At 39.7% G+C, this 14,180-nt stretch overlaps 1 protein-coding gene across 11 annotated transcripts in view; it reads right to left on the reverse strand.

Moving 5' to 3' along the window:
• ASCC1 (activating signal cointegrator 1 complex subunit 1) overlaps positions 1–14,180 on the reverse strand; it is a 126,439-nt gene that overhangs the window by 87,229 nt on the left and 25,030 nt on the right. For 3 of the 11 annotated variants that reach the window (XM_089897643.1, XM_089897642.1, XM_089897644.1), the window contains 4 exons: positions 12,381–12,525; positions 11,114–11,213; positions 7,122–7,219; positions 2,027–2,205 (listed from right to left, as the gene is read on the reverse strand). In XM_089897643.1, the coding sequence (XP_089753769.1) occupies positions 2,027–2,205; positions 7,122–7,219; positions 11,114–11,213; positions 12,381–12,492 (489 nt within the window). In that variant the 5' untranslated portion in view covers positions 12,493–12,525. Of the gene's footprint in view, positions 1–2,026; positions 2,206–7,121; positions 7,220–11,113; positions 11,214–12,380; positions 12,526–14,046; positions 14,174–14,180 lie in introns of those variants that run through there. The other 8 variants (XM_030759351.2, XM_089897647.1, XM_022590832.3 and 5 more) reach the window with 7 other exon arrangements.

Raw genomic sequence — 14,180 nt, forward strand, 5'->3', positions numbered from 1 at the left:
AAGTTCAATCCATAAAAGAAAAATTAATAAATTGGACTTCATCGAAATTTAAAACTTTTGCTCTGTAAAAGTCACTGATAAGAGAATGAAGAGATAAGCTACAGACTGGGGAAAATATCTGGAAATCACATATCCTTGAAAGGACTTGTATCCAGAATATATATAAAAGAACTCTCAAAACTCAACAGTAAGAAAACAGTTTTAAGTTGTGTAAAAGATAAGAATACCTCACCAAAGCAGATAAAAGAATGGCAAAAAGGCACATTAAAAAAGATGTTCAGGGCTTCCCTGGTGGCACAGTGGTTGAGAATCCGCCTGCTAACGCAGGGGACACGGGTTCGAGTCCTGGTCTGGGAGGATCCCACATGCCGCGGACCAACTGGGCCCGTGAGCCACAACTACTGAGGCTGCAAGTCTGGAGCCTGTGCTCCACAACAAGAGACCGCGACAGTGAGAGGCCCGTGCACCGCAATGAAGAGGGGCCCCCGCTCACTGCAACTGGAGAAAGCCCTTGTACAGAAACGAAGACCCAACACAGCCAAAAATAAATAAATACATTTTAAAAAAAAAATGTTCAACATCATTAGCCATTAGAGAAACACAAATTAAAACCACAATAAGAGGGACTTCCCTGGTTGCAGAGTGGTTAAGAATCCGCCTGCTGGGCTTCCCTGGTGGCGCAGTGGTTGAAAGTCCGCCTGCCGATGCAGGGGACACGGGTTCGTGGCCCAGTCTGGGAGGATTCCACATGCCGCATAGCGGCTGGGCCCATGAGCCATGGCCGCTGGGCCTGCGCGTCCGGAGCCTGCGCTCCACAACGGGAGAGGCCACAACAGTGAGAGGCCCGCGTACCGCAAAAAAAAAAAAAAAAAAAAAAAGCATCTGCCTGCCAATGCAAGGGACACGGGTTTGATCCCTGGTCCAAGAAGATCCCACATGCCACGGAGCAACTAAGCCCATGCACCACAACTACCGAGCCTGCGTTCTAGAGCCCACAAGCCTCAACTAGTGAAGCCCGCACACCTAGAGCCTGTGCTCTGCAACAAGAGAAGCCACCACAATGAGAAGCCTGCACACTGCAACGAAGAGTAGCCCCTGCTCGCCGCAACTAGAGAAAGCCCACACACAGCAACAAAGACCCAATGCAGCCAAAAAAAAAAAAACACAATAACATATCACTACACACTTATTAGAATGGCTCAAATGAAAATGCCAACACCACCAAATGCTGGCAAGGGTGCAGAACAATTGGAATTCTCTTATGCTGTTGATGGGAATGCATAGTACAGGCACGCTGAGAAACAGTTTGGTAGTTTCTTATGAAGTTAAACATATACCTACCATATAACCCAGCAATCCCGCACCTGGATATTTACTTTAAAGAAATGAAAACTATGTTCACATAAAAACCTGTACACAGATGTTTATAGTAGTTCTATTCATAACTGCCAAAAACTGGAAACAAATTAATGAGAGGGGACAAACTAGTGAAACATACCACAACTCGGATGAACCTGAAAGCCAAAACCAATCTCAAAAGGTTACATACTGTATGATTCCACTTATATGACATTCTCAGGAAGACAACACTATAGTAACCAAGAAGAGATCAGTGATTGCCAAAGTATGGGGTGAGGAAGAGGTGACTGTAAGAGACAACATGAGGAAGTTTTTGGGGGGAGTAGAGCTCTTCTGTATCCTGATTGTGGTAGGTGGCTACAGAAACCTATACATGCGTTAAAATGCATAAAAATACACCCACAAAGTGCAGAATAGTGTGAATATTAGGATGATCCCTTTATGTCTTCAACATCCTTTAAAGGATATTTCTGTAACATAGAAACTTATGTGCTTATATGTCTATTTATTTTTTGCAGTTCAGAATTAAAAGAAACCGTTAGAAATGGTTCCCTTTTTCAGTGGGAGAAGAGACTTGTATCTTTCTACTGTTTGAATTATGAGTCACTTTTGTACTCTTCTTTATATTTTTTCTTTAACTTTTTGTTTTGTTCTGTTTGCTGCTTACCATGGAGCACTTCTCCAGTACTTCCTCCTGGAACTTCAGAAATCGCTCCTGAACCTCAGCTTCATTGAGGAAAAAGGCAAGGAAGTGAGTGAAGGGCTGCTTTCTTCTAAAAGTGAGCAAAAGAACATCAATCCGAGTTCGGGCTGAAATTACACCACTTCGATGCTGGCCAGTGATTACTGTAAGCAAAAAAAAAAAGGCAAATATTAAAATGCTCAAGGACCCTCAAATGGTTGTAAAATAGGTGACCTCTTGAAACTGTCAGCTCTGGAGAATAAAATTGTCATGAATGTGTACGTAATTCTTAACAGGGGACAGTACCAAGGGTAAGAAAGCTGTTAATGAATTCAGTCTAAGCAGAATGAGGTTTAAAAACAGAATAACCTCAAGGCCATCTGATGAAGTAGAGAATTGAGTTCAAAAGCTACAAGCAATCCCTCATACCTTGCTGGTATGAATGTAAAATGGTACAGTTGCTATGGAAAAGTTTGGCAGTTCTTTGAAAAGGTACACAGAAAAATACCATGTGACCCAGGAATTCACTCCTAGATAGAAACTCAAAGGAAGTAAAAACAGGTGTTCAAAGAAAAAACCTGTACAGGGACTTCCCTGGTGGCACAGCAGTTAAGAATCCATCTGCCAATGCAGGGGACACGGGTTCGAGCCCTGGTTCAGGAAGATCCCACATGCCACAGAGCAACTAAGCCTGTGCACCACAACTAATAAGCCTGTGCTCTAGAGCCCTTGAACCACAACTACTGAGCCTGCGTGCCACAACTACTGAAGCCCGTGTACCTAGAGACCATGCTCTTCAACAAGAGAAGCCACTGCAATGAGAAGCCCACACACCTCAATGAAGAGTAGCCCCCACTCGCTGCAACTAGAGAAAGCCTGTGCACAGCAACGAAGACACAATGCAGCCAAAAATAAATAAATAAATAAAATTTTAAAACCTGTACAAATGTTCATAGCAGCTCTGTTCACGAGAGCCAAAAGGTGGAAAAACACAAATATCCATTAACCAATAAGCGAATAAATAAAATGTGGTATTTCCATACACTGAAATACTACTCAGCCAAAAAAAAGGAGTGAAGTATTGACACATGCAAAAACATGGATCAATCCTGAAAACACTGTGCTAAGTTAAAGATGCCAGACACAAAGGCCACGTATTGTATGTTTCCACATATAGTAAATACCTAAACAGACAAATTCAGAGAGTCAGAAAGCAGATCAGTGGTAGCCAAGAGCTGGGGAGTAGTGAGGAATGGGGAGTGATTGCTTAATGGGTATGGGGTTTTCTTTTTGGGTGATAAAATGTTCTGGAACTAGACAGTGGTGAAGGTTGCACAACACTGTAAATATACTAAATGCCACTGAATTCAACACTTTAAAGTGGTCTAAATGGTAAATTTTATGTTGTGTATATTCTACCATTTAAAAAAAGAACAATATATCACACAGAAATTAAAATAACAATAAAAAGTTAATAACAAAAAGAGTGGAGCTTTCTGTCACGTAAATTTTACCTCAATTTTTAAAAATACTGTGGCAGAATTTTTAGTGATTCACTATAGTAAAAGAGCAGAAGAGGGTCTACTACAGTATATACAATCCTACCCTAACTGTATGAAAATATAAGGTTAAAGTAAAAGTTTTATCTATATCTGTATTGTATGTATGAATATCAAATTTCCACACCTTGGTATAATTTGGTCTTCTTTGGTCTGGGCTGTCTTTACACATATGTAAACAAAAATAGGGGAAAAAGCCACAAAGCCTTAACACCACTGTCTGCAAAGAAAAAAAATCATTTAGGGATTACACAACCTCTGTTTAAGCAGAGATTAAACTTCTAGGTTCCAGAACTGGCAGTGCTTGGTCCAAAACAGAAACTAAGGAAAGGTGCAGAAGATAGGAGCAATGAACAAAACTGGCATTTTAACAGACTATTTATTAAAGAGGAAAGGACAGACTTCTGAACATAAAATATTGAAGTATTAACTCTAATAATAGCAAAATGTGCTATGTACTTTCAAGACCACAAAGCTTGTTCCTTCCAAGCAACTGCAGAAGTTGGGACAAACAAATGGAATTATTTCTTTAATACTTCCCATTAAAGCACTTGAAACTTTCTAAAGAACAACCTATCTATTTCTTAATAAGAATGAAATTATCATGCCCATTTCGTTGTAGAGAAACAAGATGGAAATTTCTAAGAAAAGAAGTAAACTATGAATGAATTAATTAACAGAAAGCCTAAAAACTGTTTGCCTAAGTAAAAAATTGACATAAGTAATAACCAAAAAATGTAAGAAGCTCAGATATGATATTTCCTAATGACATCATTGATATTTTCAAATAGGATCCTTTGAGAATCCAAAAGACTCAGATGCCCAGTGAAGGGAAGTATCCTAGCAGGCATTCAAATAATGTGCTATAGAGATACTGACAAAGGAGGATTCAATGGTAAACTGGGACAAAATTAAGGGAAAGTAGAAATTATAATTATTTCTGCAAGAGACAAAATATGGTGAGAAAATAAAAGGAAAAGGGATGGAGGAGATGGAAGCTTAAAATTCATGTTTATGTTTTATTTCTGTAAAAATTTAGTACAATATGCTAAATCTATTATTTTCCATTAAGAAGGTGGTTCAGTAGAGAATAAGACTAATAAGACATTTTCATTTTTTAACATAGAAAACTGAAAAGGGCACTTCAAAGGTGCTCAGACTGATTTCCAGAAAAAGATTCAAAGTTGAGCAAACAATTACTAAAAAGCAAATACAATGAGGTTAGAAATATTCTAAAATATTAGAATATTATATCTGAGAGGACCAGAATTTACATGGCATGGGTCTAAAGACTACAATAAGGGATACAGAGAAAGAAAACAATTAAAGGCATTGATGTGAAACTTTAAAAAAACCAATTGCCTAACTACAATGACAACAACACTTTAAAAGCATCTTCTTACATCCCATTGCCTGAGACTTCAAAACAGACTAGACCAGATCCTTATCTAGAGGACAAATTAAAACCTACTAGATCATTTTCTTCTCTAGTTTCTCTAATTTAGGAGAGGCGAAAGAAAATAACTAATTACAGCATATACCACACCAATGCACCGGCAGTCGTGATTTCACATCACAACCCCATTTACTGTAAGCAATAAATTTGATTTTTCTATATACTTTACTTCCCTACAAGACCAATAACCAGTTTATCCTCTTCTTTTTCAGTTAAATTAGTTCCACTAAATTCTTACTTTTAATGATTAGACACACTTATTTCTCACACTTAAATATTTGTGCTAAGTCAAAATGGAATCTTAACAACCTGTCTAACCTTTTCTGAATAAGTTTTGGAATGACTCCAGTATCTTAAAATGGCTAAGGTCTCTACATTTATAGCATGTTATAATTTTTACCAAAATAAAAATTATTATCCATCCGTTGCTATATGCATAGAAAAAATGCAGAACAGATTCAACTATTAACAGCAATTATGGCTGAGGTTCATAACACAAGAGACTTCCCTTTATACTTTATATATAATTTATACAAGTTTTTGTTTTTGAAAGCATGTATTAATTTTTAAATCAGGAAATAAAAAGAAATAAGCTTTAATGCAATTAATAAAATTACTTCAATATTTGTAACTTGAACTTTAACACTTAAGGTAAGACCCAAGTTTTTTTAACTGTAATTCTAAATATTTATTTCAGTGAGAGTCCTTCAAAAATGTCATTAGGGACTTCCCTGGTGGCACAGTGGTTAAGAATCCACTGTGTGCCACAACTACCGAGCCTGTGCTCTAGAGCCCATGAACCACAACTACTGAGCCCACATGCCACAACTACTGAAGCCCACGTGCCTAGAGCCCGTGCTCCACAACAAGAGAAGCCACTGCAATGAGAAGCCCGCGCACTGCAACGAAGAGTAGCCCCTGCTGCTCACCGCAACTAGAGAAAATCCCGCATGCAGCAACGAAGACCCAACACAGCCAAAAATTAATTAATTAATTAATTAATTAATTTTTTAAAAAATGTCTTTAAAGTCCTAAAGCTAAAGTTTGCTGAAGTTACCAAGGGGCTGGGGAAAATTCTAGCACTTCATTGTCCAAAACAGGAGCCCACACGCAGCTAGTTAAATTAAAAGTTAAATGAATTAGAATGAAGCAGTATTTAAAATTCAGTTCCTCAGTCACACTAGCCACATTTCAAGTAATCACAGTCCCGTGTGGCTAGTGGCTCCTGCACTGGACAGTGCAGATACACAACATGTTCACAATCACAGAAAGTTCTCCTGGACAGCACTGCTCTAAAGTCAACTGCTACTTATCCGCCACAGTGATTATTCTTACACAGCACAAAATGAAAAGAGTACTTATTTTTTCTCCTAAAACTTAATACAACCTATGAGTGATTATGGAAAATGGATTATTGGAGGCTGCTGCACTTATTCGACATTGAAGAAGTCCTACTGCTTTAGGATGAGTTTTTTAAAATTCTGTCCCTCCAGTGCCTCTCACTCAAAGCCACTTTACAACACAAGCCTATGCCCTTGGTTCACATTGTTGCTTTAGTACAGACACTTTCTGACGTAATTTCTGTTGCTAAACTACTCTTCCTCACCTGACCAGTTATTTGAATCAGGTTGTTGTTTTAATTATTATTCTTACTATTTCCTTCCTAGTCTACAAAGCAAGATAAAAACAAGAGAACAACATGGAAAGGTCTGAACTTTATTTCAAATTTGCTGATCCCACTGGTTTTCTCTAATTCTAACTTGAAATAATTCACAACTTCATTTCAAGCTACTGAAGCATGAAAGAGATTTCCTCGTCCACAACAAAATCTGGAAGCTTTATTCCATCAGTGTGTGGTGAAGTATAAAATTAAGGCCCAGGTACTTAATCAAGATAAGGTTGTATGACTACATCTTTCTTCATTTGGGAGACTGACACTGATATAAAAAGGCCAATAGCTACAGAACCACGTAAAGAATATAGTCACCAAACACCTCAGTTGGGTCACATTATTCCATACACACACACAAGTGATTCCAAATATAACATATATATTGGGTCTCACCAATTTCTCCTTCTTGTCCAGGCTTAGGAATGCTTATGGAAGTTTTGGTCTCCACTTCTAGTTTCTTCCTAGTGTCGCCCCTCTTTCCAACTATATGCCTATAATATAAAGAAAATTAATTAACGTAAATCAAAATGTTTAAGAATAAAGAACTCCATCATGTTTAAATCATATGTGGCCAGAGACACTCCCTCAGAGAAAAGTGCTTCAGTAAAAACTCAGTATCTGTAGGGGAAATTACAAATCATACAGCTTTATAGAACATACTGCATTACACTCATTGGCAAAATGATATCCTACAGCCAATTCAACCACATAGAAAGAATAACTATGCTCAATGCCTGCTTGCTTCTCAAAACTATATTCAGAGACTTCCCTGGTGGTGCAGTGGTTAAGAATCCGCCTGCCAATGCAGGGGACACGGGTTCGAGCCCTGGTCCAGGAAGATCCCACATGCCGCGGAGCAACCAAGCCTGTGCGCCACAACTACTGAGCCGGGGCTCTAGAGCCCGCGAGCCACAACTACTGAAGCCCACGTGCCACAACTACTGAAGCCCACGTGCCTAGAGCCCATGCTCCACAACAAGAGAAGCCACCACAACGAAAAGTAGCCCCCACTCGCCACAAGTAGAGAAAGCCCGCGGGCATCAACAAAGACCTAACACAGCCAAAAATAAATAAATAAATAAAAAACTATATTCAAAATCTGGGTCTGCAGTTCAGTGAAAGGAAAGCTGGCACAGTCTCACAGGGCACTTGACTGGGTCTACAGTTTGAAGGGGGAAAACCTCATTCTCTTAGAGAGCAAATTAACTACATTATGAGTTCATCCTAAGGGAATTATCCTTGATTAATTAAATAAAGGTAAAGAGCTTAGCAAAGAGCAGGGTTCACCAGTCAGGACAGATTCAAGCACAGAGAGTAAAGAGGTAATCCTCAGGTTGAATTCAAACACATAGTAGGCATGTTTTGTTTGGGAGAGTTCACCTAAAAATTGGGAAATTTTACCTAAAAATATAGATTTCTAAGTTCTTTTGAAAAATTGGGAGATCTGACTACTCATGGCAAAAATAGGCTGGAACATGAGCGCGTTCCTAAAAATGGAATATGAGCTCATCACAAACCCTGTCCCTCCCTACTGTCTTTCCCTGACCGCACGTCCATCATCTGCTGGCTCATGTGCATTACTTGCCTGGGCCTCTAGCATAAATGATTCTGACAATCCAAGGTTATCTTCTGAAACCCACAGTAATTAGATGTGTTAAAGCAAATGAGACTACCGGATCCCAGGAGAAAAGTTTCAGAGTCTATAAAGCACTAAGAGACCATCACAGGACCATAAAGTTAAGAGATAAAACTTCCTCATCAACAGTATTTCAGCTTCTATGATTTCAATTACAGTATCCAACAGCATGGGTGACTATGTCTAAAACTCTGCATTTGTTTTTTACATGGGGATAACCAAGCCTGGTTATTTCCATTAAGATCTACTGTAGTAAGCCAGATTTTTATAAAACAAGATGTTTAGAAGAGGACGAGAACTCCACAGTTTCAATGTGGTTTTTCTCTGTGTTGGGCTAGGGACTGTGCAGCACCAACTCCATCAGGCCCTTGCCTTTCCAGGCCTTATCAACAAGGGGAGCTTTCAACCAGGCTCCTGTTTGTTAGCACATGGCTAGTGGACAAACTTACCCTAAGTAGTTGGCTCAAAGTGTTATTAATAGTCCAGGCACCTTAGGGAAGTGGTTGAGGTTAAAGACGCTTTAGAATCAAACCTTGGGCAAGTCATTTAACCACTCTAAACCTATTTCCTCACTTATAAAAATGGAGTGAATAATACCTAAGTAACATAAGGTTGTTTTAAGGATTAAATGTGATCATATATAAAAGGGCTTCCTAGTGACTGACACATAGCTCAGTACAGCCCATGCCATCCTCATTAAGCTCATGACAGCATCCTTACAGTTAAGAGTACCAGACCCAAAAGAGGTTTACATGGAAAGTCTAAAACACTCATTACAATAAAATATATGCAGTGAAAGGGTGACTCCTTTATTGAATATGTAAGTGGAAATTCCTGCCAGATCAAGTGGTTCTCAATCTTGGCTACACACTGGAATCACCTGGGGGGCTACAAAAACTAATGATGCCTGGGTTCAGCTCCCAGAGATTTGGACTCAACTGGTCTGGGGTGCACCTAGGTATCAGGAATTTTTAAAGCTCCCCAGGAGCTTTAAATGTGCACCTGAAGTTGAGAACCACAGTATTAGATCCAGTCCGTGGACACGTGTATCACCATTAGGCTTTGATTATAAATTACTTTGGTTAAGTAATCTCTTCCTTGATCCAAATAACCTTACATAAATGATTCATAAGAAAGAAATCTTCCTTGTATGACAATTGTTTCTCAATAAGACAGGAAGGGAGGGAGGGAGGAAGGAGTCTTCCTAGTAAATACTGTCTATTAATTAGGATTTAGCAGAACCAATACCTAATCTAAATTGCAAGTCATCTGGAACAAAATGAGTACTCAGAATATATAGAATTCAAAAGGTCATCAAGTTAGAATCAGATATTTAAGGAATCTTTACACACCTTAGCAGTAGCAAATATATACATTAAGGAAGACATGTTGCATTGATTTTATCAGGAACCTGAGCCACAACTTTCTAAAATCATGTTTCTTAGAAGAAAATGTCACCGGAACCTGAGAGAAAAGTGAGCTGTCAGGATTAACATCTGGTTTCGCATTCAGCCACATTCCATAAGAATTTCATCCTTAATAGGTGTTTCAGAGGATTCTCAAGGTTGACAAAAATGAAACTACTTGCCTCTTGGAGCTTAAAGGTATATGATTCCATATTTGTAGATCTCCTCTCATAGAGGATCAAGGACAGACTTTATTCATCTGGTACAACACAGAAAAAAAATCTATGACTTCCCAGACCAGCCTATCTCCAGAGGCACAAGCCCAAAAGAAGCCAGTCAGCCACATAAGCTAACCGTATTAGTGGTTAATAAGAGACAGAATGCGGTCCATCACGCAAGCAAGCAAGCACAGACTGAAGGGATGGCAAAGCTTCCAAGCAATTTACATATAACGATAACTCTGGAAAAAGCACATCAGTATTTGACAAGCATTGGAGAATAACAGGACACATTCCTACCTTCAAGAAGCTTCCCATCTAGTGGGAAAAATATCAAATAGCACACAAATAAATATAAACATAAGACTGAGAAATGCTACAGAGGAAAAGTAGAGGGTGTTATGAAAACGTATAGTAGGGTAATCAATGTGGCGGTGGGGATGTCGGTGTCAAAGCAAGCTTCCCTAAGGAAGGAGAATAAAACTAGCTAAGGAACAGGAGAGATTAAAAGGCAAAGGGAACAGCATATGCCAAGGCTCAAAGGCAGGAAGGAACACGGCACATGTGAAAAACTGAAGAAAACCAGTTAAGCTTAAGTGCGAAGCCAGGGAAACAGTGGTGTGAACTGAGACTGAAAAATCAAGGCTGGCTAACTCATGTTCAAGATTTTGGCCACTGCTCTAATGGAAGAGAATTCCATCTTCAGAGGAAGGATGTTAATGGGTTTCAAGCAAAAGTAGTAAAATAATCAGGTTTGCCTTTTAAAAAGATCATTCCGCCCTCAATGCGAAGAACTGATTGGAAGAGAGAGCAAGAATCAATGTGGAGAGACCAGTAAGTAGGCTACTTGAAGTAATTCACAGACAAGGCAGCAGGGTGGCTGTAAAGAAAGAGATAAGTAGATTCAAAAGATATTTAAGAAGCAAAATCAACAGGACTTGGTGACACATGTGAAATGATGAAACTGATCTACAATCAGTCCTTAGAAATTCTAGGACATTAAACACTAAACCATTTTATCACTAGTAATCAAGCATTGCAATAAGTGTGGAAAAGAGAAGAATCCACTTCCTGCTATGTTTCCTAGAAATGCCTTCCCTTGAAGCTGCCGGGGGCCTCACTCACTTGTAGAGCAGGCTGGGGGCCTTCAGAGTACACCGGAAACCTTGTGGGGTCTGCACCACCTCATAGCCTTCACAGGACTCTTCTGCACACTCCACGAGACCTGTAGAGAAATGGTAACATCTCGCTCAGAGCTGCTGCTCTATGGACAACAGTCTGCTTTCTCACCAGCTGTCCAACCACTCTCAAGGTTTAAAAAAAGCAATACACACACAAAAAAAACAGTCATACACTTTACACTACAGAACACTGCTCTGATATTCCTTCTGACCTGCTCTTAGAAGAAAAATAAAGAATAAAAAACACATGACTATTTTAAATCTTCCAATCTTGGAACCGTGGAAAAGGAGTATTTACATATCACTATTTAACTGTTTTCTCCCAGAAAGCTAAGACAGTAAAATTTTTTGTACTGTTTTTTCTTTTGGAGATGTGTTTCATGTAACATAAAACTCATCCTCTTAAAATGTACAACTCAGTGGTTTTTAGTATTAAAACACAAAATCACTTCAGTGAATGAGGTGGGAGTGATACTGGAGAACTTACTCCACACAGCCAAGACAAAGAGAAAGGAGGAGGGTGAAATAAAGGAGCTCAAGGCCCCAAGGCAAAAGGGAAACAGCAGGGAGGACCAAGGGGAAGACTATTCCCCAAGGCTTAGGGCCTAATGGAAAAGCTTACAAACCGAAAGGAAAAGGAAGCAGAGAACCTGAAAGGCCCTATTTGTGCATTAAACCCAAGTCCAAGTTAATCAGCCTGAAAATATTGCCCATCTCAACGGTTTAGTTTACTTCTTAAAAATTATCCCTATTTTAAGTAGTAATAATGTTGGTTGTGTATTTGAAACTGCCTGTATATGACTGCAAAGAAGAAAAGAAAAATTACAACACAACAATAATAATAACAACAGCTAACACTGGGCACATGTTCATTTATTTCAATAATTTATAGAAATTACTTCATAGCTTTACAGATAAAAGAACTTCATTTTGCCACAGATTATTAATGGTTAATATTAATAGTTAACTAAAATTACCCCATATTACATTTAAGCCTCTGCACAAAGATGAGACACAACCTGATGTATGAGCTGAGAACACCTCATCAAACTCACTCATCTGTCCCCTCAGACGTCAACACAAAGGGAGCTATAAGAGGCCAAACATCTCAAATTTCAGTGCTCACACAGAAATACACTGAAACAAAGAATTGCTTCTACAATACGGAGAACATTTTACTTCTAATCTGACCAAAGATCAACCAGGATTACCTTGATAACAGTCATCATCTTCATCTTCATGTTGATAAGTCTGCTCTTGGATGGGATTCTTCCTGTAAACCCGTCCACCAATTCTTATAAGCTGTGGACGCAGAACTTCCATGATACTTTCTCCAAACAACAGTCCTGTGGAACACTGAAAGATAAACCATCACCTTACCTTTTGTTTTAATCATAAAACCCTACCTCTATTATGTGGATCTTTATGTAAGCCTAAAAGGACATAATTGGGCATCAGTTCACAGTACATCCTAAGCAAATGCAGCATTGTTTCCACTAGAGTTCCCCTATCTAGAAGCTGTTTTAAATCAATTGCTGCATTTTCCACTACACTACTCCACTCCTGGCACACTCTAGACAGTAATTTGTAAGCTATTCAGCATTCCCCAAAAAAATGATTAAAAGATACTGAGCCCAGCCATGACTTTGAAAGAGAAACTAGAGATCTCTTCATTACTTTAACCTAAAGAGAGTAAAATGCAACCTTCTGTGCTTATCTAAACATTTGCAAAGTGTCTTACCCTCACTATTTAGCACAACCTTTAAGAGAATTAGGGATATTTAATACACTTATCCTCAAGGGGAGGACAAAAAAAAACCCTAAATTCTTTTAGAGGTGCTAGAAATATATACCCAACAATTAGATCCAGTTGCCTATCAAAACAAAGTTAAAATATGACTTAACCAACATGGTTCTCTAAACCAACACATTGCTGAGGGGAGGAATCCGATTTCCGTAGGTAACTGCTCAAAAACTCTACATCACTCACAGAGAAGCCAAGTTTCCAGTCACCATTTAATGAATCAGTAATTTAGGAAACAAAGGTTCCTTACGGGTTAGCTGTGGTTATGTTTAACCAGTGTTTCTACCACGTATGTTAGATGGTCTTGAAGCCCAAAATAACTTAAAAGAGTTCCCCCCCAAAAAATCAATCCTTACTAAATACACTAATGCGCAATCCAATCTCAGCAAGTAAGTCACTTTAATTGGTAACCTGCTTACTGAACCAAGAGGAGATTTCGTGTTGTGAGAAATAACAATATAAAAGGTAAACAGACTTGAATGTCGGAAGAGGGAGCATAATTAGCAATAGTTTAATGACATTATACCCTAGTGCCCAATTTCCCAGGACCTCTCACACACACACAAAAACTCTCCACAAAAACAGACTTTAGGGCTTCCAGGGCTTCCCTGGTGGCGAGTGTTTGAGAGTCCGCCTGCCGATTCAGGGGACGCGGGTTCGTGCCCCGGTCCGGGAGGATCCCGCATGCCGCGGAGCGGCTGGGCCCGTGAGCCATGGCCGCTGGGCCTGCGCGTCCGGAGCCTGTGCTCCACAGCGGGAGAGGCCGCAGCGGTGAGAAGCCCGCGTACCGCAAAAAAAAAAAAAACCAACAGACTTTAATGTTAAGATCGGGCCTCAGACTGAGCTCTGGGAGCAGATATAGGGTTGTCTCAGAGACAGGAAACCCTTCATCTGCCTTTCCTCTACGGCCCTGGGCTACGAGACTGCTCATTAGGAATGACGGGAAAATAACCAATTTCACCCTGCTTCGCGGTGGTTTGGGGAGAGAAAGAGAGAGGAAAGCAGAAGGCCTGCAATGTCGTGGGGGGAGATGAAACCCTGAATCATAAAAGCGAGCAAAATAAAACGAGTACGTCAAAGCGAGCGAAGAGAAACTGGCTCCACTGCGGCAGGAAAACCTCCGTAGGCACAGCAAGCGAAAGACCCGGAAGGCCTCTTCAAGAACGCGTCCCAGCGCTTCTCCGCCCCGACCACGCCCACCACTGCA

Source organism: Delphinapterus leucas, chromosome 16 (genome assembly GCF_059928025.1).
Source record: "Delphinapterus leucas isolate spDelLeu-1000000601 "Yukka" chromosome 16, BTC_Dleu_Yukka2, whole genome shotgun sequence".
Lineage (NCBI taxonomy): Eukaryota > Metazoa > Chordata > Mammalia > Artiodactyla > Monodontidae > Delphinapterus > Delphinapterus leucas.